The sequence below is a fragment of the Punica granatum genome, chromosome 2 (genome assembly GCF_007655135.1).
Source record: "Punica granatum isolate Tunisia-2019 chromosome 2, ASM765513v2, whole genome shotgun sequence".
Classification (NCBI taxonomy): Eukaryota; Viridiplantae; Streptophyta; class Magnoliopsida; order Myrtales; family Lythraceae; genus Punica; species Punica granatum.
In genome coordinates, this window is record NC_045128.1 from 37,251,859 (window position 1) to 37,276,528 (window position 24,670).

The following is a 24,670-nucleotide window of genomic DNA, read 5'->3' on the forward strand; positions in this document are numbered from 1 at the left end:
TCGGAGAATTGCCAAGTCCAACGGCTGTTTGGAACAACTTCCATTTTTTTTTTTTTCGGTTACAAAAAAGAACCGTGAATCTTCCAATAAAATGAAATCTTAATAACTAATAAAATGACAAAGATAGTCTTACTGAATATCAAACTTGAAATATTTTAATTACCAGCCAAATGCATGCGCCACACCCTTTTTTGATAAATTCTTTTTTTTTTTTCGTATGTTTGACTTTCACTCGTCCGATATTGCGAAGTGATACAAGAGAGCTATTCGGTGCAAGGACACGTACAACTCAGGATCCTCCAACACCCATTGGATCAACTTTCAAAATGTTGTTTCAATGGTAATGAAAATGATGATATCAAAATTTCACATTGTCATTTTTTGAGAGAGAATGTAACGATTTCGTTTGATTTTGCAGTATGACTTCAATTCTACTTCGTTCCACCCGTGTCTGGACAAAATAAGTAATAGAAGATTGAAATTTTTATTATTAAGAAATTAATTGTAATAACATTTAAGAAAAAATAAATGTGAATTTATTATTAAATGAAAGAAAAAATAATATGTATATATGTGTGGATGTAAAAATATATGAAAATTTTATTATTAAAAAATTAATTGTAATAATGATTAGAAAAAAATATGCACGATAATTTATTATTTAATAAGAGAAAAAATGTAATTATTATTAAATTGAGAGAAGAATGGAGTGAAGTGGAGTGGGATTTAAACTTCTAAACCATACGCCACCTACTCCTTAAGAGGTTGTTCCTGAGCACGTATCTTGCTTACCCTGTTCATATGATCGCATTCTGAAGTCATCGGGTGGACGAGACAAATCTATTGGATGTAAAATTCAAGATCATCTTCATCTCATCCAAAGAGAGTTGTACAGTGGAAAGTCTGGAGATGATCTTCTAATTATTCTCAAGAGTGAGTGTTTCTATACCTTACCGAAAATTCAGTAGATCCACCATAAAGCATGTAACAATCCTGAGAAACATTCCGAGGCTAAATGGGGTCAAGACAGCATCATTTCTTCAGAAGCATTTGCCTGAACTCGTCGTTGGACTTGGGGTTCTCCTCTTCCCCTTCATTGGTAGTTTTAGGCTTACTTGCAGACCAACCTAGCGGCTTAACGCTTCGAGGCGTCGCAAAAGTGTTTTTCCCTTTCAATGGGACATCCTCTAGTCCCCGCTTATGTGCTGCAGACTCGGGTCTAGGAGGTAACCTTGGCTCCTCCTGGGAGGTCTCCACAGCATCATTTAAAGCAGATTTCCCGACTTTACCCGGTTGCTCACCTGAGGCTGCTCCTGTATATAAAACACGCAGGAAAAAATATCCATGAGAGAGAGAGAGAGAGAGAGAGAGAGAGAGAGAGAGAGAGAGAGAGAGAGTTCTAAAGAAATAAGAAAATGCACCAAGCCCCTACTTTCAAGCCGATGATTACATGGCGTGCCAATCTATAAAGCGATACAGTGCCATGCTATAACATAGGTTATGGCTTAAGATATTGAATGAGACCACCAAGATCCTCTGGGCAGCAAAAGATTTGCGAAGTAAGCGTAAAGGGTATCATAGTACTACAGCCAAACAATTTGATGAGCATTTTTTTCCAAAAGAAATCTAAGCTGACACTGTGCTAAAATACATGCAGACTTACCATGACCTGCAGAATCTTTCCGACCTTTCTTTGGATTAGAACGAGCAATGCTCAATTTCTTTCCTAGCAGCATCCGCTTATTCTTTGCCAGCGCAGCGGCAAGGTGTTCATCATCAACAAAATCGACATAGGCCAGTCCCTTCACAAATTTATCAAAACATCCAAACATTAGTTCAGATGAAATAATTCAAAGATACATTCCATTAATGATCATGAACGGTTCGCTATTGTCAGTTATATGGCCTAATGAATAGCATTATCTACAAGAACAAACGCATTCTTAAACATTCCTTTCTAGAGATGGGTGGAAGAGAGCATGATAGTGTATTTATATGTATATATGGGTATGTGTGCATGTGTGTGCATGCGTGTATGTGGCACATGTGTCAGAGAGAGAGGAGGAGGGAGAAAGAGAGACCCTTGATTTTCCTGTGAACTTATCATGCAGAATGCGCACAGCCGTCACCCCTCCGACGTCAGTAAAGAATTCTCGAAGATGGTTATTGGTAGTCTGAAAGAAGTAAAATAATCAGAATATTTTCTTCACATCACGCTGGTAATGTCTAAAATAGGTATTGCCCATGTATTCTCTCTTTTGAAGAGGAAGGTCGTGTTTCCAACAAACCTTAGGATCAAGGTTTGATATAAATGCGGTGCACTGATCTGTGAATACTTTAGGCTTGTCAGAGTGTGTGTCTTTCTTCCCTTGTTCATGCACTTTATCTGCTTCATCAGCTTTTGATTTGCTGTCCTGATCTTCACCTAATTCAGCTGCATTTTCTGGTCGAGATTTATTATTTCCATTAGTTTTCTTAGGCCTTGTACTCTCCTTTTGCCTCTTCACAGGAGATTCTTCATCAGTCATGTCAGTGGTGGACTTTCTCTTCTCACGAATACCTTTCTTGATGTTATTTTCTTTCTGATCAGTTACTTTGAGTTCCTGCTGCGCCGCGAATAACTGAAGCTCTTCCAAGCGTGGAGTCACCTAGCAGAATCAGTTGAGCACCTGAACAGTTAAAACATTATGCAAACTTTTTTTTTTTTGGTTGGAATTAAGAGAAGCATTCCACGAAACAGCGAGCAAATAATTTTTGCAATGCTTTCTAATTGAATAAACCATGAAGCTATAAACAACACAGCACCATATAGGGTAATGCGCACCTTCTGTACAGCATGGTCAAGATCTTCCAACTTCCCGAATTCCCTCTCAAAGCGTAACCATGATTGGCATATTTCCTGAATGAATCTGTTTATTAGAAAGTGAATGTATCATCTAATCCACAATGAAATAAAGAGGGATTGAAGGACCTTGTATCAGCTTAGCAAAAAAATATAGTTTAAAATATAAGGAATTGAGCCAGTATTAAGATACACCAATAAGGTTCTGAGTAAAATCATGCGATGTTAAGGGGGAAAAAGTACTGCATAAGGCTTGATAAGAACTTGTCAGAGTAGAGACTGTGAAAGATTGCCATAAGGTTATTAAAGAGAGGCTAGTCAGGGAGAAGAAGAGAGAGAGAGCTAAAGAGGAACCAAGAAAGCATAAGCATGTTAAGATAGACAGGTTGAAACAAATTAAAGTAAAATGTAAATGCCTCTGATCTCCAGAACTCCTCTGCACGAAAATGGCAAAAGAATCTTCAATGGACTACCTATGCGATATACTTAGAGTTTAAATAAAAGGTGATTCGATAAACAATAACAATAAAATGTCTACCTCTGATCCTGTACCGGGAAACCTTTTACTATAGCATCTCCTATAGATTGATCTGGCTTCACTTATATTGCCGAATTCAATCTCCATATCTATATAACCCTGCCAGGCTTCTAACATGGAGCCACTGCAGCAAACAACAATTTTAGACATAATAAACTATTAAGTTGGTAAATCAACATGACAATCATATAGAACAAGTAAAGTCTAACCAGATTTTGAGCGAGCTCTCCCACACTCCACGAGAGGCAACTAAATCGTTCCCCAACTTTGCCTCTAATCGAGCCCAGTAAGTGTGCAAATGCAACAAAGTCTTTGTATTCTTCAGGTGTGGAGACAAGTAATCCGAAGCTCGCTAAAGGTGAAGATATTACAAATTAATATAAAAAGTAATCTGCACATTCAATAGGGAAGGCATGTGGAAAATATATAGGAGGAAAAAAGGAAAGGTGACGATGGTTTTGAGAGCAGAGCCATCCTCTGCAGAAATGAAAGTAAAACAATGTAAAAGTAGTTAAACCCAGTAAGTCAGCATGATTTTTGTTGCTCCTTAGTTATGTATCTGCTACAAGTAGAAGTGCCAAAGTTTTGATAACCATTATGCAGATATTGTGCCTCAATTTTGGTTTAATGCAAGGTGCAATTGCGGCTAAGAGCCTTAACGTGGTTAGTTATAAGACTGAAGATGACTCATGTGGCTGCATGAGCAACCAAAGACTGGGTATGAGTGACTATCCAGACACTTAAAATTGGGAGAATTTCTAAATTGTAAGCCAGGGCGGTGACGTTTAGATTGAACATGGAGAAATGTACTAAAGAAACTAGAAAGCGGCCATAAAAACATACAATGTTCTATATGACCTATTAATTAGAGCAATTCAATAGAAGGCCGGTGATTAACTGACCTGAAAGGTTTCTCGGATTGATATATAGTCCAAGGGGTCCTTAGCTTCCCCAGCAAATGAAATTCTTCTTCTCAGGCCATCGACTCGAGTAAGATACAAGTCCAGGTACTGAAGGAAAAGCATCATGTGGAAAAGTAAAAGCATTAGAAACACAAAAGGAGATATGATCAAAGATAAAATAAATTAAAATAAATAAATAAAACTACTGCATGGTAAAATAACTAGAAAGAGAATAATAATAATCACCTCGTCCAGGGTTGAAAAAGTACACTGCAAGGACTTCTCAAACACCTGACAGTTCAAAGAACAGTAACGCAATTCATCTAACTGAATTTTAAAATAGCAAAAGCTATGAGAAGGAAATCTTGATGCATGATAATGTGTACACCACTTCAATGATAGGGAAAGGGGAAAAGGAAAAGGAGGCCAAGACCAAACAAGTAAAATATGCATCTGCCTGCATACATGATTCCTCAAATTATAGAAGAGAGAATCTAAAGCATTTCCAGCACATAAAATTCCAAGGAGAATAATACGCAGGAAAAGGAAGGGGACATTAACTGAGAAGTTACCGAGCAGAATGCACTTATGTTCAAATTACTGCTGCAAACGTCTTCTGCATTATTTTTTCTTCAAAAGAGAAAAAGGAAAAAGAAAGAAGAAAAAAGTCTTCTGCATTAACGAATGCTCAAATGTCCTAAAATAATTTTTCAGTATGAATTCTGCTAGAAATAGAGGCAAGATATATATATATATTAAAAAAATCAATTATGTATGTAAATATTGCACTTTTCTAAAAGGTGGGAAACAATGTGAAGTTCTCAATCTGGCATGCAATAATCCCCAGATTTAACTATTCTGTGCCCATACAATGAATGCAGCGTAACAGACCAGTCCAACTTAGCATTAAGATTTCATTCATCTAACACATTAATAAATTCCAGCTTCTAACCCATCTCAGCAATTGCCACGTCATGTCAAGTATCAAATCATACTAATGAGATATGCAAGCCCAGATATATAAAGGTACAAACTGATACATACAGCAGATATCTCGGTCTCAGAAGAACGACAACGCTCCAAGCAAAGTAGATATCTAACCCAAAGCTCGCCAACCCAGGGACAGTTCCTTGTGGCCCTCAAATGAACATCCCTCACAATATTACCCACCTAAAAAACAAAATATAGCTGTAACATGGGCTGAAACTGATCATCGTTCATGGAAAAATTTAAGAGATCAATTAAATTAAACCTTCAATGTTTTGTTCAAGTGGTGAGTGTAATCAAGCCATAGATCAGCCGATATAGGAAAATCTGCAACAGCCCGCTCAAATAGAACATTGACCCGTGCTGGGTCTTGCATAGACTGTTCAAATTTCAAGTAGACCTGAATCGAGCAATCTCGGTCAGAAAAGCAAGAAAAAGAAGTAAATATGCCCTAAAGTGAAAATATACAATTTTCTCGAGTAAGAGAAAATGGATAATGTTATATTGCAATTAATAGGATAAGTTTTGATTGGTGTGAGATCAGCATACAAGATAATGTTGAAGTCTTTCAGTCTCTGATAAATCCTGCTGAGATATCTTCTCTTCAAATTGAGCACGGACATGAAACATATCAACAGCCTTCTTGTATGCAGAAGAAACGTGAGGAAATATTTTATCCAGCTCAGCAGATTCAAGAAGAAAAGCATTCCCCTGCTCCACCTCCCAAGTTTTGTAAGCAAGAAGAGTAGACTCCAAATCCACAAGGGGAATGGACAATTGACGGTGAAATAAGCTACGGATACGCTGAACGTGTTTTTCTCTAGCCTGGAAGATAAGAAACAAACTTGTCTAAGTTATTAAATTTCAAATTATCAATGTTCTAGTAATTTTCTTCTGAAGCAACAAATTTCTCGACTGCAAATGACATTAAGTTTGAACCAACATGAGAAAATGGCTGTTCATATCAGTCAATCATCTTGAACAAATGTCCAAATATAAGAGAATAAATGAATTTAGAGGGGGAAGAAAAAAGAAAAAGGCAGTTGCTTCCTATCTTCAAAGAAATAATCATAATATATCCAGTTTACAGCAGATTGAAGCCACCATAAAACTCTACCAAACAACAGCCAAAAGTTTCACTGGAGAATTTGTTATACTTCTCAACTAATAAAATGCATTTCATAAATTACTAGAACAATATCGTTTAGTTGCTAACTGGCAAGATGACTCCAATACCCAATGTACCTTCAAAACTCAGAAGAGGGTAAAACAAACAACCAAATTTCCAGAGTACAGATAATACACAATATTCTCACCTCAGTATCAGACTCATCGATAGTATGTAATATGGCTTGCTCAAATTCGCGATAAGCTTCCCATATTTTATTGCCTTCAGTCATATGCAAGCCAGCCGCAGTAATAGCACGCTCAAATAAATTTCTTGCCCTCGATATGCCAGCAGGTGAACATTCACGAACTGAAGGATCATTTTCTTGAACAAAATTTACATAGTCACACCAAAGAGGAACAGACTGCATTAAAGACCAAATAGAGAATAACAATTACAACTTGATAATCCATATTTATGTAAATGAATTCATCAGGAGAATCAACTAACAGAAGACAAATCATCAAAAATAAAAAATCCCATGTACATCATAAAAGCTATCTTCACAAAACAAACATATAACTTCAAAACCCATAGAAGTAATGATACTGATCCTCGGTCTAAAACCTCGCTCACGGATGTTCAATCTCCATCAATCGCAAACTGTATAATCTGTGTAAAATCACAATTGTAATATGCTCTTTTCCTCCAAAAGAGTGTCCCCGATGACATTACCCGGGGCTTAGATTACACAAACCAAACAAAATCACATTTATAAGATTATTGAACTAACCAGATAATCAGAGACCCCTCGTTCATAAAGCTTCTCTATCACAGGACAGGCATCAGGTCTGCAAGATCAGAGCAGAAGCAAAAGAAACCTAAGAAACATCAGAACACTTCCATACTTCGACGCACACACCATAAGGGAGAGAAGACCGAGAGAGGAGAGTACCCGGAATTGAAGAAAGCTTCATCCTGGGCCCATTCTTGCCACATCGTAGGGGTTAAAGGGAAGAGGGCACTCATAGCTTCTCTAGCCTGTCTGAGCTTCTGGATATTACCCATTCTCCTCAGAAGCTTCACGTACTGCAACATCGACCATCACAGAGGCATCTCCGGTTCAGCATACTCAGACACCATACAACGATGCACGACATCGTTCACAGTATTCTTTTGGATAGAGTTGAACGCAAACTTTTATGGTTCAAAAGACATGGAACGTCCAATTGAATGAACTCTAAATTTGCACTTGAACGCTTCCCCTGTCAACAGGGACTCGCACACATTCACGACACGAAGATGCCGAGCTGCGGCGCATGTCAGGGGTTATAGCACATACCTGGACGTATGCATCGTAGTTGGAGGGATTGTCGTAGAGCTCAGATTCTAGGGTTTGAACTTGGAGCTTGTCATTAGCTTCAGAGTCGGAGTCTGACTCTGAGTCGGAGTCCGATTCGGAACCCTCGCCGGGAGAAGAGTCGGCGCCAGCTGTGACTTCCATGGACTCGGGTATCGGAGACAAGACCGTTTTCTCCAGTGCTTCTTCTTCAAAGTGAGCTTCCTCCGCCATTGCTGGTCCCAACCAAAGAGCTCTGCTCCCTCTCGCCTCCCCCCCCGCGCTTTTCCAGGTTCCTCAGTCTCCTCTCTCTTGCTTCCTTCGTAAAAAAGAAAAAAAGAAAGAAAGAAAAAAGAAGAAGAAGAAGGAAACTTTCATTTTCAACCCAAACATTTCCATTATGACCATTTCGCTCCCTGTAGTTTACTGTATCCATAACGTACACCCCGAAATTCAAGTTCTGTTTCAATTTTCCCCAAGATTTCTATAATTTGCTGCAATGGTAATACGAAGTTATCCACGTAGCTAATGATCAAAGCAATCGAAACATTCAGGAAAGCTCCCACCAATGTATTCATAAATAATATTAGTATTAGTATTTTATTAACAATTTACTGCTAGTCAATCTCATAATTTTTTCGCCGATCAGTATCTTAACTTTGAAGTTTGAAATGATTTTTTAAAAAAATTTAGTGATGCTCACCCACTATCAAAGGATAAGCCTGTAAGCAAGATCACCTCTGGATGCATCTAGCCTGTGGGATTCCCAATTCGAGAAGAGAGCCGAAATGTCACTGTCAAGTGTCAATCGAGCGAAACTGTAAATCTCCGGATCAAGTGGGGTGAAACTGTGTGTTTGGTTTTAGAGTTAAGTATAATTGAGTTTTGATTTTAATTGGGTTGTAATGATTGTATCGTTGAATTATGAGAAAAATTGTGAAAAAGTAATGAATAGTTGAGAGAAAGTAATTATTGTATTGTTGAATTGTGGAAAAATAATGGATAGTTGAGAGAACTTAATATTAAAAATTGAATTGAATGATTAAAAAAATTGAAAAAAAAAAGAAAAAAGTAATAATTATAGTGGTAATTTTTGTTGTTTAATGAGTAGAATTAAAGTTATAGTTAAAATTTTAAAAATTTGATTGCGAAATCAAACGGGGTGTTAACATCATACTTCAGGGAGTGAAATGAAATTTATCCTAACAGATGGGTCAGGTTCGGCTCCGGGGACCATTGGACATGGAAGGAGACAGAGGTCAACCGGTCTCTGTCTTCCCGAGCGAACCGGCTGGAAACGCCAAAGACAGGAGAGGAGGGAAGATTATATTTTGTCCGTAGTGGAGGCACGCACTTCTCCTTAATGCTTCCGCTCTCATCAATCATCAACATTCGCCTGAGCTGCTAAGACCGAAGTTGGAGCTGCGCAGAGGAGGAGGGAGATGCCGGGGACTGCAGTCGGAGCCATTTCCTATTCTCAGACGTTGGCGATGATGAAGATGAAGAACCGGCTTTTTGCTTCGCCCAGGACTTGCGGCAATGGAAGAAGAAGAGATGGAGGTCTTCCCGCCAATACTCTTTATCCGCTGCATTCGGTCATGGGCCTACAGTTGCCCGGCAAAGGCAAGTTCATCCCTTTTCCTGATTCGCTACCGATTGTCTGCTTCGTGTATATCAGAGGCTATAGATTTATCTGATTGATATTGCTCCAGCTCGAATATCATGTGCCCGGAGAACACCCAGATATGGGAAAATCAGCTGCTCGGCAGAAGACGACAATGTCAGTGAATCATATTATGATTCTTATCTAATTGCTTTGAGTTCTTACAATGATTAGTTCCTTTGACTAGTTTGGTTCTTTATTGAAAAATGCAGGGATCGGTGGTGGTGAGAGACAAGAGTGTGTCTGTCATTCTTTTGGCTGGAGGAAAGGGGAAGCGGATGGGTGTAAGTCCTTTTTCCTTCTTCGATTTTGTCTCACACTCAATAATGGATTTCTTGAAACAAATTGGGTGAGTCGAGTCGTATGCTGTTGAAGGCACTTTAGAGCCCATTGTCGCATACATGAATCCGATCTTAATAATTTTGGGACATTACCCAAGTAATTTTCTTGTGTGTGAGCGGTGTACCGTTGTGTATCTTTTGTTCTTTGCTATTTTCTCCAGTCAGCTGTTTTCTGATCTTCCAGATGATGGGTTTGTTCTGTTTGTGAGGATAGGCGAGCATGCCGAAGCAGTATCTTCCCCTTCTGGGACAGCCAATTGCTCTTTATAGGTATATGGATGCGTGAAGAGTGAACACCTTTCTTTTAGTTTATGTGTAAGCCGCCCACCCTTACCAAATCAACTAATATATTATCGGGATGTCCTTGTCTTGCAGCTTTTATACCTTTTCACTCATGGGCAAAGTGAAGGAGATAATTGTTGTTTGCGATCCATCCTACAAGGACGTTTTCGAAGGTTAAAAATATATTGTCCCTCTCCCTATGTCTCTGTGTTCCTCTTCTCCTCGGGATTCATGAGTTAAGGTTCATGATCAACTTTTCGCTACCTTTCAGACACCAAGGAGAAGGTTGAAGTGGATATCAAATTTACACTGCCTGGCAAAGAGAGACAGGATTCTGTGTTCAATGGACTTCAGGTATAAGAATCACTTCAGGTTTCATTTCATTTATTTGGTGTCCTTAAATTGCTTTAATTGCATTTCCTCTGTAGTAAACACTTCGGTTAGAATTACAAGTCATTGCTAAGTTGATGTATGCACTCTTTAACTTTTATATTTATCTGCAGGCTGTTGATACGACATCCGAGCTTGTTTGTGTTCATGATTCTGCAAGACCACTCGTGTCAGCTGGAGATATAGAAAAGGTCTTACTGAGATTTTCTCAGTTTGTAGTTCAATTTCACTGTCTCTTTTGAAGTATGACACGGAGACCTTTTCCATTGTTAAAATATTTGCAGTCTTAGATAAGCGCGATATACTTGTCTTTAGTCATATAATACCTCCTCTCATTCGGTTCATTATCATCTTTTTTTAGGTAGCTAGGCCCCTCGAACTATGTAATAAGGTATAATTATGCAATTGGGTATTTAAGTATATCAGTTGCTTGGTGTTAGGTACTAAAAGACGCCTGGGTAAATGGAGCTGCAGTTCTTGGTGTGCCCGTCAAAGCTACTATCAAAGAGGTGCATCAATAGCTATTCCATTCCAACTTTGAATCAACGGTGATTTTGTTCTCTTAATCACAGTCCGAAAAATTATTAACATTTTTGTGTTCTGTCTGAGAGTTGATGATAAAATGCGATCACATGCTATCAACCTATTGCTGATGATTGTTGAAATTGTCAAATGACAGCATCTGCTCTTGAATCTGTACAGGCTAATAGTGAATCTTTTGTTGTGAGAACTCTGGACCGGAAAACACTTTGGGAAATGCAGACGCCCCAGGTAAACCTTTCCGCAGGATATAAATCTAAACGGGTCATCTGGATGAGAAACTTTTTAGTGATCTAAGACTGTTCTGCACCCTCCGTTCTATGAACGCAGGTCATCAAACCTGAGTTGCTTAAGAGGGGTTTCGAGTTGGTCAATAGGTATTCAATGATTCATTCCATAAAGCCCAAGATAAACTTTGCTCAACATACTATCTTTTTACCCCTTTTGAAGGAGTAATCTACCTGTATCATCCTAAGAAATGTACTTTGCTTATCCAGGGAAGGTCTTGAAGTCACTGACGATGTGTCGATTGTGGAATACCTTAAACATCCCGTATACATTACTGAAGGATCTTACACCAACATCAAGGTACCCAACTTCTCTGTTGATTCCCTTTACATCTGAAATTTTTTGCCTTTCGGAACACACCAGCTGACCCACTTGATTCTGCCTTGTCAGGTTACTACCCCTGATGATTTGTTGCTTGCAGAGAGGATTGTGAGTATGAATTCTGGAGTATAACGTTCCATGCCATCGGTCTTCGTCTTTTTTATCATTCGATTTGTATCAGGCAATTAAAGAAGTTGAAAAGTTGCACTCTTCTCCTTCACATTGTTTACACAACTGTATTAAGAAATAAGCGCAGCAGAAGTTTCACATGTTCGTCAAGTTTGTACAGCCATTGGAACTGACAAACTAAAATTTTCCTTGTACTGAGGCAGAAGATTGACCAATTTTAGCGGTTCAAATTGATCAGTGCTGTTTATGAAAATTACAGCTAGGTAAAGCCACTGTCCATCGAACCGAAGAAGCAAGATTGACATACAGAACTTCCGCTGAACAAAGCTCCCAATGGGTCGACCGCGCCAAGAGCCTTATAAGCTATCATCTATCCTTTCAGATTTTATTTGTTTCATTTAAAAAAGTAAAAAGGTGACAAGCTTAGCTGTGGAAATCGGATTGATTGCCGAACCTTTACATTAAATACCTCGCTCATCCGCATTTTCAGCAATGGCCAAATTGGAAAACGTTACATACAGAAAAATTACATGAGAAAATACGCTGAGCTACTCTACAGTTCGTCTCCTCAGTCTGCTTTCTGACTTTGGCTTCACGCACCTGCCAAACAATGAAAACCGTCCATGCCTTCGTGATCGAATTGCTGTCCTTTTAGCCTGTATATTCAAATAAAAGCAAAATGAGGAAAGGATTGTCAGGATCCAATGATACCATAAGCGAGCATCCTCGATGGAAGATCGAACAAAGCCTACCTTCTCCCTCTTGTGAGGTCTATTTTTGTTCCAACAGAACAGTGCGCCACAGCCCTCGTTTCCAGATGTAGACTCATACACCCTAAAGAAAACGGCGAAATATGAGATTGCACGATATGATTTGATTTTACTTAAAATGCAAAATGTACGTGCCAATCTCATGGGAATTGTAAAACGCTGTTTAGAGAGTATGGAGCTCTCGACAAAGCAAATCATTCCACATAAGCTGATAAGCATTCAAAGTGATATTCAAATTTGCAAGTAGATTCATATTTGCACACAATGAAAGCAGTAGGATAACAGTTGGAAGGAAATAGCTGATCATACGAAGATAACTTACAGGCTTTCCATATTGAAGGTTCCTGCAAAGTTGCTGTCATGTAACAGGCTTGGAGATACTGGGTAATGAGTTTTAGTCGCATTATCCTTCTGCGGTGTTTTCCCATCAGTAATCTTCAGAACCTTCAGATCGTGATTCAGTTCGTCTTCCCAGTTATGAGAAGATAAGGCTGTTGAAGTCACCGACTCCATCTGATGCTGATCATAACTGCCTTCTTGAGGTAAGACTTGGTTCTTTACAGGTCTCAGTCGATTCAATGAGCCAGGAGTTCCTTTCTCTGTAGCTTGCAACCAAGCAGTTTCTAGCCTCTGCTCTCTGATGATTGACTCTACTCTCTGCATCGGAATCTCCTCCCTCTTCTGATTTGTCTCATCGGTCTCTTCAGCCATCGGCTTCGATACTCCTTGATTTGATTGGTGGGTTCCATCCAGCAATGGAGAATTCCTACCATCATCAAGCTTTCCTCCTTTCAACTTACTTTCCACATCATTAAAGCTTCCCCTCGAAACTTTCAGCGACTCATGATGAGCATCTCTCCTTTCTTTCCTGGTGGCCAGAGCTGTCTCGGATTTACTCAATTCTGGTGAGTCGAGCAAACTTCCATTCGTTAGTAGGCTCTCGCCACTGGGGAGGAGAATGATCCTGACCTCAACATTTCGCCTCACAACTTTTTCAATCGAGTTAGTAATACTGCTCAAGAACCTCTCAGCTCTGGACTTTATATCTCTATCCCCAAATGCAATATATGCAACAAGAATACCTGTATGGGATAGCAGCGTTAAATTAAAAAATGGATGTGTGCATGTGAGTGTGTATCTGGCTGAAGTAATATGACAAGATATGGCTCTTTGTCGACTCAAAGGTGATGGTCAACCAAATCAACCAAAGTAGTCTGATAGCTTTGACAAGACTGTTTGTGGTTCCTATATTATTCGACAAACCCATCCAGTCATTTCCTTTCATAAATTTTCAGGCAACAAACCACTTACTGGATCTTCCTGAATTCTTGAATCAGACGGGATAAAAATAAAATGAATTCATCTGAAAATACTATAATGATCCGTGTAAGATCCCCACGACTCTTATATTTCATGTCTGTTGAAAGCCATCGTTATCCCCATTCGTGCCTTAATGCAATGAAGAAATGTCACTATGAAGCACAGTGTAACTGACAATTTGTTCAGTTTAAAATGTCATTATGACTTGTTCCAAAAGAGATATATATATATATATCTATATATATGATCACAGAATAAGACTAATGGCATGATGTAGAGGTGGAAAAAGAGAGTTGAAAGCTCATAGGCTTACCTTCAGCTTCAGCAATGGAAACAAGCTTCCCATGGGCGTGTAGCAGCTGCCTCAGTGTTTTTGAATGGCACCTCTCTATACACTGTTCCCATATATTATTCAACTTCTCAAAGTTTGAGAATTTAAATACATTACTTCTGCCTATATCATCGAAGGATGCGTCAGAGTTACAGCCATTCACGTATTCTTCATGTGAGGCCTTCAATTTGGAAATAAAATCATCTATTTGCGACGAAACATTTCCTTGGTGGCTATCTCCATTGAATTCTTTGAGTAAGGCAGCAGGAGAAGCAGACTTTAGAGGACCATCTGACTTCCTCCTGTAAATGTATTCTCTTGAGGCACCAGATGGGTCTTCCTCTGTTGTTCTCGAGCTTTGCCTTCGGCTGCTGCTGGACTGAGAAATTTCGGGTGAAGGTACTGAACCAAGCTGCAACAATGTTGCAGCGAACCATGTTGAGGGCTCACTTGAAACCCTCAACTGCTTGTCAGCCTCAGAAAGAAGCTTCAGAGCATGCTTTAATCTATCCAACTCGGCTTCGCTCACTGCAATACAGAACAAGGTCACCAAGAGCACTAAGCCAAGATTGCTTGATTAAGACCAGGCTACTAGTGGACCAGCAAATTCTGGAACATTTAATAAGCCAAAAGACTTTTTGATTCATCTAAAGTAGCACGAAATCAACCACAGAAGAAAGTATGACAAAAATGGGGAACTTGAGCATTCAAGCAGCATCAGCAAAAGATAGAAATTAAACCCAAAGTCAGCTTAATATTAAGCTACTCTTTGTTACGGACATATTAACGCCATCAAGCTATCATCAACATTGAAAAAGCAACCAGAACCTTTTCATCTCAAGCTCAGAAATTTGTTAATCTGAATTCAATAGTAGCACAAGAAGTGTAGATGTCACTTACAGGTTCGCCCGCCAAAAAGTGGTTCACTATAGTTTGACGCACTCATTTTGTAAGTCCCAGCAATAATGTCCATGATGAGACTGGCCAACTGAGACATCAGATGCAATGGATCAACCCCAGAGTCCATCAACTCCCGAGCTCTTCTCACTGTTTCTTTAGTATCCGAGGACATGGCTAGCTCTAGCAGATCCAATAGTTTCTCATCTGAAACAACACCAACCTACAAAAAAGGGGGGCATTTTCCACATGTTAGATTAGGCAAAACCTTTGATACCGACCACCCAAATAATACTGGTCATCGTATCCTTTAAAGGAAAGAAAGAGGAAGAAAAACAGCTATTGCAGAAGAAATCAATTCCTGTTCATATTCTGCGACGAGGGAACTCACAAGTTCATTTACGAGAGACGTGGTGATTCTTTTGCCCAGCAAGCTCAACTGATCTAACATAGTTTCAGCATCTCGGAGCGAACCATCCGCATTCAAAGCAATCAAATCCAATGCATCTGACTCTACATCCAGATTCTCCTCAGCAGAAATCTTCCTTAGCCTGCTTACTATGTCACTATCCTTGATTTTACTGAATAGGTACTTCTGGCACCGGGATTGTACCGTCCGGGGCACATTGTCTAAATCAGTGGTGATGAAAATAAAAACAGCTCGCCGAGGCGGGTCCTCGACAAATTTGAGAAAGGTCAGCCATGTCTTTGAGGGCAAGAGATGACATTCATCGATGATGAAAACCTTGTACCGTGAAAATGCTGATGGTACCGGTGGCCTAACTGACAAGTTCTTGAGAAGGCATCTGGCTTTATCGATTCCCTTTTTATTGGTCCCATCCACTTCGCAAAGATCCCTGCTCTTTCCTGAGATGAATTCTGTGCATTCTTTGCAGTATCCACAAGGCTTACTCTCCTCTGAAGACAGACAGTTCAGAGCTGCAGCAAAAATTCTGGCTGTGGAAGTCTTTCCAGTGCCTCGTGGACCTTGGAAGAGATATACAGGGGCAATTCTTCCCCTCGAAACAGCATTGGCAAGAGACTGGACGACGATGTTTTGCCCAATCAATTCATTAAAGAAGATGGGCTTATATTTCTGACTTAAGCTTCTACTGTTTTCGGGCATGCTGTCCTCCTCTCCATCCCCATTGAGAGCCAGAATCTCGGACCCGTCTTGACTCCGACAATTCGACCACCTTCTACCATCCAACCTACTCAAGGCCTCCAAATCGAGCTCCCCAAAGTTTGTGGAAAGCTCATCGTCACTATTCCCTGTTCCAATGGAGGACATTCCTCTGCCATCACCGCTATTAGTGAGCAAAGGCAGAACACCCTGAGAACTTTTCAAGGCAATCCTGCTGCGCTTCGCGGACCCAGATAAAGATCTCCGTTTAACGCTGTACATGGACTGGCTCCCACAAAGTATGCTGCTTCCCTTTCTCCTCAGTGTGTCCGAAAGGGAAGGAGAGCAACAGCTTCCACACATCCCTCTGTGTTTCGGGGTCCTCTTCGACCAGTAGCACGGGATCCCGCATCCCTGCCCGCCTGGGAGATCCAGAGGATCATCAAACTCGTCATCGCCATCGTTCACAGAAGTTGCAGTCCCGTCCCAAGACCCGATTGTGCTGGGATTGCGGTTCCGGTACCTGTTGAAAGAGCTAGTGGACAATGCAGGGGTGCTGTAGGTATAGGAAGAGTCATCTCTCCTGGAGGTCCTCAGGAACTTGGAGGACGAGTGGGTCCAGTTCTTGTGCTTGAACTTCAAGAGCAGTGGAGATGCCCCGGAAACCCGCCTTATGTCCTCTGAGTTGGAGTACTCCTCCGTATCATCATCAGATTGATCGACAGAGCTCAGAGTCACCGAAGGATGACCATTTCCATTTAACCGAGCTCTCGCAGTCATTGAGCTCCGAACGTGGCCCAAGAACATGTCCTCGCCCTTGCGAGCTGCATAATTAGTCAAAGCATCCAGATGCGGATTCAGCTTCTTGCCCCGCTTCCTGACGCCCGACGTCCTCTTCATGGAGGGAGTGCCGAGAACTGTGAGATTCGCATCTCTGCGCCTGGAGAGGGTGGACGCCGAGCTGTTGTTGTGGGCGTCGCTGTGGCTGTCACCAAGGCTGCCTCCCGGGGCCAAGTCGGAGGACGAGGAGGACTGATCGCCGTCTTCAGCCTCATCATTGGCGGCAGCGTTGTCGGAAAATCTCCGAGCCTTCCAATTGTACAAAAAGACCGGCTTCTCTTTATCCTTTCCCACCCTGTTCTCGCTCTCGACTCGCTCACCCTCCGCGTTGCCGCCCCAGCCGTTCGCCGCCCTGCCGCCGTCATTGGCTGAGCTCCTCCGAGCAGAAGCAGCCGAAGAAGGAGGAGGAGGAGCGATGGATCTGGAGGAACTGAGAGGTGACTTCCAGGAAGAAGTAGTGCCAGGGTCGCGCAACACCCTCGCCGCTTTCCGGATTTGAGTGAGCTCCCGCCTCAAGTGAAGCCTGCTGGGATCGGAAACCCTCAACTCCGACATTGTCCCGCCGCTGCTTCAAGCTCCCATACGCACTCTCATTCGCCCAGAAAAAAGCAAACGGACAGAGAGGACGAGCTTGTGGAAGCAGAATGAATGATTACGGCTCAATCAATCACTCGTGAACAGTGCTAACGCTGCAGACAGATAAGGACATGAGCCACTGTACAGAGGGGGGAGTGATGGACGGTAATGGTGGCGAGAGTGATGGAGACGAAGTAGATCTGATTCCCCCTCTGAGGTCTACAGCAATGGCAATACTGAATGGGAAAGAGAGAAGAGGAGGAAGAAGAAGAAGAAGCGGAAATTTTTTATTTAAAAAAATAACAAGAAAAAAAAGAATTTTTTATTTTTTGGGGCTAGGGTTTTCGTTGGCGCGTGAAATGAACAGTTGAATTGAACGGGGAAAGAGATTCGAATTTCAATTCCGACCACGCCGCGGCAGCGAATGGGGAAAGTATCGAGGAATGCGGGCGGATTCCGATGGAGCACGGAAATGGGAAGGACTGCATCTCGCCAGACTCGGGATTCTCTCCTCGTCGGGGCTGATTTATTGCCATGTTGGGTTAATAACTAAAATATATATATATATATAATTTTTTCATATTTTGGTAATTTTAACATGATTTTTTTTCTTAACCTAAAAATGCATAAAATTTCGATTAGATAAACAATTCTAGCACGAACTCTAATTTTTCCTTAATTTGGACGGAATCAAGGCCACAGAAGACGTCGGCGACTCCAATCGGGAGTGATGGCCAGGGTTGTGGCTCCATTCGCCGAAATCAAAAGAATCCTAATTTGAGGATTATCCCGATTCTGAGGCATAGAGGCCTCGATTTCGGCCACCACCCTCTGATTGGTGTCACTGACGCTCTCCTCCCGATTGGGATAGTCGGCATATTCTGCGGTCTCGATTCCATCCAAATTAACGAAAAAAATTTAACATCGTGCTAGAATTATTATCTAATAGAAAGTTTCTGTATTTTTAGGTTAATAAAAAAATTATTAAAATGCGATCCGTTTATATATAAATATATATATATATATATATATTGTTATTAACCCTGTCATGTTTGGCTCGTCGTGAATCCGGGTTGGGCGGCTTTGGTCCGATTCGGACTGCTTTTGAGGTTTTATTACTGCTCGAGCTACCTGTTGTTTTTCTCCTTTTTCTTTTGTTTTATTTTATGGAAGGAAAATAATTTTCCTTTTAAGCTTAGATAATAATAGCAATAAATTTCCCCGCATAAATATTTTTCCAATGTTTATCCCTTTTTTTTTTGATTCCCCATAATTATTGCTTCAGATTTTTCACGGGATGCATGGGATGGGATGCCCTTTTTTTTCCTTTGAAATTTCAAATAACGAGTAGTAAATGTCCATATCAAATAGATTGCACGTACTATTTGCAGCTACAAGATCTTAGGCGATCATCAAATTAGGGTACATCATTTATGTGGTTACATTTACATTTATCTACTATCATATCTTATGATGTCACTTGACGAGACGAGACGGGATTACGGGACAATTTTCCTGATTTGGAAAAGAGAATGAATGGAAAATCCTAAAATGCAAAAGACACGGCGGATGCGGACGTTGGGTAAGAAGTTAGGCATCGGTCAACAGTCAAAATTAATCCATTAATTATCCAAAAGAAAAAAACAATTAATTTGTTGATTAATTAACCTAATTATCATTTATTTATATATTAGTAAAACCATGTGAAAGGGAGTGGAGGCTTTCTCACACCATAGCCCATATCCCATGCAGAAACCAGCCTCTGTTCTTTTCACTTTTCTGTCTTCATCGTTCAGTTCTCCAAACAAACCTCCAAAGTCCAAACCACGACAATGGAGAAAAAGAAAACACACAAAAAAACAGAAAACAGCTCTCTATTTATGCATGTCTTCTCTGCATGTGACCTTTCTTGTTTGCAATCTCTAATTGAATAATGAAAATCGGATGAAGGCGAAAAGAGGGACGTGTAGTGCAATGACATAGATCTAATCTAATTAAAAATCGCTCCATTTGATTTTGGAGTCGCGGTTTAAAATTTTAATTTTAACTAGGGGCTCCATATATTATTCAATATACAATCTCATACACTACATAACAAAATTAATAGGGTCCACAGGACCCATATTTTTTTATATTTTTCCACAATCAAAATAAAAGTTATAAATTCAAAACTTTAATTCTGAAATCAAACGCACTATTAATGTTCTTAACTCGATATTTATTAACAAGACTGTTTCGCACTTTTTGTTTTTGCCTTTTATTAGGCCGTGCTGGATCAATCATTACACACAAGCCTCTGTGTAATACATGGCTATTGCCTAAAAATTAATTATGCTACGTTTAATTATGGAGTATAACTTAACTTTATTTTACATTTTTATCAATTTAACAACACAATTATTATCTTCTTTTATCTTTTTCTTCAATATAATAATAATAACTTTCATATATATTTTTTTAACCACATTATAATTAAAAATTTTAATACTAATTCTCTCAACTATTCATCATTATTCCCTTAATTCAACAATATATTCATTATTTTTTATCTTCTTCTTCAATTTAATAATAAATTCTCACACATACTTTTATAAATGTTACTCCTTCTTTCAATAAGTACGTCTCTTGGGATTTGTCCTCCTCGTGAGTATTGATGTTGTTTACCACTTCAATCAAGAGGTTATTGATTTTTTTTCCTCTGTTTTATTAGGCTGTGGTGGATCAATCATAACTGGAAAAAATAATAATAATTGGGGGCATTGCACGCAGAAATGAGAAACCAAACAAATTCATGGTACCATAATATACATATATATTAGGAGGGTGGGATGAGATGTTCGTTGTTTGGTCTGCATATCCAGACCAAGGCGGCCCGATCACATGGGACTGGAAGGGAAGGCCGTTTTCGGGTTTATTACGTGGAAGTGGCAAATCCCATGGGATACTTTATTATTATTATTATTATTATTGTTATTCAAAAAAAATTCAGGCCTTATTCTGGTTTTTTGGCAGAAGGCGTGCATGATGATGATGACCATCACCAAGTCCATGTTGATGCACGATTACTTTTCTTCTTTTTTTTGGATCTGATCAGGTCACTTCATTGACTACTTTTATGAATTATTATAACAGCATTATGTATATGTGGAAGAGAGATTCATCATTTTAGTCAATGCGGAAGGAGAAGAATGGATTTTGACCGAACATCGGACTGCTTATAAAGTATACACATGCTTCTGCTTCGGACTCGGGTCTTGATGGGGGCCTGCGACGTCTGGATGGTTAAAGAGATGTGAATATATGTATCTACTACTACTGTATGGGCGCATTCTAAGAGGAAAGAGCGCATAAATTATAGGGATATTGTAACCTCATTATTTGAATAATGGACGTCCGCTCTTTCTGAATTACTCAGAGAGACTGTTGAAGTAGTTATTGGTGAGCCCATCAATATAATTCCGTAAGCGCACGCTTGTGAGCTATCTATCATTTCAATCAATTAAAGAGGATTAAAACGGGAAAAACGAAATTTAGGTGAATTGTCAACCCTATTTCAAGTTTCAACCACTTGTAGCGAGGCTTTTACGCTCTACGTGTGCTAATATACTAATGCCATAGAGTGTTTGGCATATGTAGTGTCAATAGTAAGGTTGTATAGCAAGTACAGCTCTTCACTTTACGAGCAGCTTCCGGCAGTGATGGAATGGATAAGAAAAAGAGTCATTAAAAAGAAAAAAGAAAAAGGTCAAATATTCGAAAGGGGACAGGTTCCATGGCATTCATTCGTTATCATTTACTTCTTCTCTTTTTCGGCGTGTATCTTGGTATCCAAAGTCCAATGAAGTCTGACTAAGTCGGGAGATCGAACGTTAAAGATTATTCTTCCTCCCAACAAGTGCATTTTCGGGATTCGAACTTGTATTCCTCTTCTTAAAGGAGTGAGCTGTTTACCACTGAATCATCACTTTTATTGGTCGTTATCATTTACTTCGACACTACCAAAATCAACCTTATCTGCTTCTCTCTTCCTGCCACTACCAATTGTCAAATTTGAATAGATAGATGGATAGATTGAGATCATATCAATGTCATTGAGGAATGCATAATTAGGGGATGGATAGATGGATCCCCACACCAAACCTCAATCGACCTATCCCCACCACATACTGCAAAAGCTTCTCCACGGCATTGAAAGAGTGTGGACCGAACTTATTCGATCGGTTGTTACCAAAAAAAAAAAAAAGACATTCTTAATTAATTATAGCATCTCTTGGAGAAACAAGTATATAGGTAAAAAGTTAACTCAGGCAGATGCATGGCTTCAGGCACCGCTACTTGACTTAACGGGTGGATTACTGAATACTGTCATGTCCGTTGCTCTCTCTACATGTGTTGCATTTGTAGCACCCCCTTATATTCTGTGTGGACTGATGATATGTGAAGACCGAACTAATCTAGGCCTGTAGTCGGGATTTAGTCGACTCGATCACAGCGAAGCTAGCGTATCCTAGTTAGTAATAAGCACTACGAGTAAGAAGTATGATGCTGCACTAGTTCGGGGTCCGCCCTTTGCTATTACCGTGGAAAACAAGCAATTTGCTTTACATCCATGTTCAGCGAGGGCTATACTTGCATGGAGCGCGAACATGCCGTGTCTCACCGGCCGGGGACCGAAGATCGTATTTTATTGATTTCTGAAAAATAAGGTCCCACATTTCTTGAACCATATGTAGTAGGACTGGAACATTACGATGTTTGCCGAGACATTATCATGCGACGGTCGTTTATGTCAGTAGGACCGGTTCTATGTCCCATCTGGGCAACGGAGCGTTGACAATCAGCCACAAGAAGATCGCCCAGCTCCGCCACCTCGCTCGGCTCCACGCCCATCACCGGTGGTTCTACCTCCTCCCCGCCCTCTGCACAAGCCGCCACGCTGCGTCAGCCTCATCTTCGGGCCCGCCCCATGGCCCGGCCTCCCCGTCGTCTGCCTCCACCCGGGCGCCCACCGCCACATCCTTCACCTGTTCAGTGGGATCCGGATCTGACGCCTCCTCCTACCTCACACTGATGAAGTCCGCAAGCAGTCGTGTCGGGACGCAGGTCCACGCCCATGCCGTGAAGCTGGGCCTTGATCGAGATGCCTACCTTCGGAATGCCGTCATGACCTCGTACGCCAAGGCCGGCCCCGTTGGGGATGCACGGCGCATATTCGATGAAATGCCCGAGAAGAGGATCCCTGCGGACTGGAACTCGATGATCTCCGGGTACTGGAAGTGGGGCTTCGGGGAGAGAGCGCGAGAGCTCTTCGACACAATGCCGTGTAGAAATGTCATCACTTGGACGGCTATGGTGGCTGGGTGTGCTAAAACGGGGGACTTGGATAGTGCGAGAAAGTATTTCGATAAAATGCCTCGCCGGAATGTGGTCTCTTGGAACGCAATGCTCTCAGGATACGCTCAGAATGGGCTCCATGACGAGGCCCTGAAGCTGTTCGACGGGATGGCGAGTTCGGGTTTTCAGCCTGATGATACCACCTTGGTTGCTGTCATCTCGTCGTGTGCAGCTCGTGGGGATGCTTCCCTTGCTGCCTCGCTCATTGAGAGGCTTGGGTTCAACCAGGGATGTCCAGGCTCGAACTTTTTCGTGAAAACAGCACTTCTTGATATGTATGCGAAGTGCGGGAGCATCGCAAAGGCTAGACAGATCTTCGATGAATTGAGGGATGGAAGGAGCACGGTCACATGGAATGCCATGATCTCGGCTTATTGCAAGGAGGGCGATTTGGTCTCAGCCAGGGAGCTCTTCGATACAATGCCATTGCCAGAGAGAGATGTGGTCTCTTGGAACACTATGATCAGTGGGTACGCTCAGAATGGGCAATCCGCCCTCGCGATACAGCTCTTCCGACAAATGACCGCTTCGAATGTTGGAGTATTCCTGAAACCCAATGAGGTCACGATCTCGAGTGTACTTTCAGCGTGTGGACACCTAGGGGCAATGGAGTCTGGCAATTGGGTCGTGAATTTTGTGAACGACAATCGGATCGAACTAGGCATTTCGGGCTACAACTCTCTAATATTCATGTACTCAAGATGCGGGAGGATGGATGATGCTCGAAGAGTTTTCTACAAAGAAATGGGAACAAAAGATGTGGTATCATACAATACTCTGATCACTGGATTAGCAGCTCATGGGCATGGCTGGGAGGCTCTGCAACTGTTATCTGAGATGAAAGCTCGAGGCTTCAAACCGAACCATGTGACCTATACGGGCATCTTAACAGCATGCAGCCACGCGGGATTACTTAGAGAGGGACGTGAAGTCTTTGAATCCATTAGGGACCCCATGGTCGATCACTATGCATGTATGGTGGACTTGCTCGGTCGAGTCGGTGAGCTCGAGAGGGCAGAGCTGTTGATACAGAAGATGCCAATGGAGCCACACGCCGGGGTGTATGGGTCGTTTCTCAATGCATGCCGTATCCAGCGAAGGGTTGATCTTGGGGAGACAGCTGCGAGGAAACTTTTTGAGCTCGAGCCAAACCACTCAGGGAACTACGTCTTGCTCTCAAACTTATATGCTTCAGTGGGGAGGTGGGGAGATGTCCACCGGGTCAGGGAGCTGATGAGAGAGAAGGGTGTGAAGAAGGCGACCGCTTGGAGCTGTGTGGAACACAAGGGGAGGATCCACGAGTTCGTCATGGGAGACAGGTATCATGAACGATCGGACGAGATCTATGAAGTGCTGGGCAAGTTGGAAACAAGGATGAGAAGGGCAGGGTACATGGTCGATGAGAGCTGTGCACTGAGAGACGTGGGCGAGGAGGAGAAGGAAGAGTCGGTGAGAGTTCACAGCGAGAGGTTAGCAATTTGTTACGCCCTGCTGGTAAGCGAGGTCGGGACTGTGATTCAGGTGGTGAAGAATCTAAGAGTTTGTCCAGACTGTCATGCGGCGATCAAGCTGATCTCTAAATTAGAGAGGAGAAAGATCATTGTGAGGGACAACAACAGGTTTCACCATTTTGTTGAAGGCAAATGTTCTTGCAATGATCATTGGTAGATAGAGAGAACATTAAACATCTCGATCTTTTTTCCCGATTGATCATAATCAGAGAAACATTATTAAAAGAACAGGCAGTCA

At 41.3% G+C, this 24,670-nt stretch overlaps 4 protein-coding genes across 4 annotated transcripts; 2 read left to right on the plus strand and 2 right to left on the minus strand.

The window, feature by feature from the left end:
- Nucleotides 1–826: 826 nt before the first annotated feature.
- Nucleotides 827–8,031, minus strand: LOC116196698 (squamous cell carcinoma antigen recognized by T-cells 3). The gene is made up of 16 exons (XM_031526553.1): nucleotides 7,720–8,031; nucleotides 7,333–7,466; nucleotides 7,171–7,228; nucleotides 6,586–6,801; nucleotides 5,819–6,094; nucleotides 5,535–5,669; nucleotides 5,327–5,452; nucleotides 4,529–4,573; nucleotides 4,283–4,390; nucleotides 3,590–3,732; nucleotides 3,381–3,504; nucleotides 2,825–2,899; nucleotides 2,289–2,648; nucleotides 2,082–2,174; nucleotides 1,664–1,802; nucleotides 827–1,313 (listed from the first exon to the last, which is right to left on the minus strand). The coding sequence occupies exons 1-16, from the start codon at nucleotides 7,948–7,950 to the stop codon at nucleotides 1,033–1,035; spliced, it is 2,544 nt and encodes an 847-aa protein (XP_031382413.1). The 5' UTR covers nucleotides 7,951–8,031; the 3' UTR covers nucleotides 827–1,032.
- A 996-nt stretch (nucleotides 8,032–9,027) lies between these two features.
- On the plus strand, nucleotides 9,028–11,814 carry LOC116195343 (2-C-methyl-D-erythritol 4-phosphate cytidylyltransferase, chloroplastic). Its single transcript, XM_031524462.1, has 12 exons — nucleotides 9,028–9,339; nucleotides 9,429–9,496; nucleotides 9,592–9,663; nucleotides 9,935–9,990; nucleotides 10,096–10,175; nucleotides 10,274–10,356; nucleotides 10,506–10,583; nucleotides 10,833–10,901; nucleotides 11,095–11,163; nucleotides 11,263–11,309; nucleotides 11,430–11,520; nucleotides 11,611–11,814. Exons 1-12 carry the CDS (start codon nucleotides 9,159–9,161, stop codon nucleotides 11,671–11,673), a joined length of 957 nt encoding a protein of 318 aa, XP_031380322.1. The 5' UTR covers nucleotides 9,028–9,158; the 3' UTR covers nucleotides 11,674–11,814.
- A 174-nt stretch (nucleotides 11,815–11,988) lies between these two features.
- Nucleotides 11,989–18,051, minus strand: LOC116195342 (protein STICHEL). The gene is made up of 6 exons (XM_031524461.1): nucleotides 15,380–18,051; nucleotides 14,992–15,211; nucleotides 14,074–14,619; nucleotides 12,763–13,522; nucleotides 12,423–12,504; nucleotides 11,989–12,326 (listed from the first exon to the last, which is right to left on the minus strand). Exons 1-6 carry the CDS (start codon nucleotides 17,504–17,506, stop codon nucleotides 12,219–12,221), a joined length of 3,843 nt encoding a protein of 1,280 aa, XP_031380321.1. The 5' UTR covers nucleotides 17,507–18,051; the 3' UTR covers nucleotides 11,989–12,218.
- Nucleotides 18,052–21,877: 3,826 nt separating this feature from the next.
- On the plus strand, nucleotides 21,878–24,662 carry LOC116195485 (pentatricopeptide repeat-containing protein At1g14470-like). The gene has a single exon (XM_031524715.1). It carries the CDS (start codon nucleotides 22,334–22,336, stop codon nucleotides 24,587–24,589), a length of 2,256 nt encoding a protein of 751 aa, XP_031380575.1. The 5' UTR covers nucleotides 21,878–22,333; the 3' UTR covers nucleotides 24,590–24,662.
- Nucleotides 24,663–24,670: the final 8 nt, after the last annotated feature.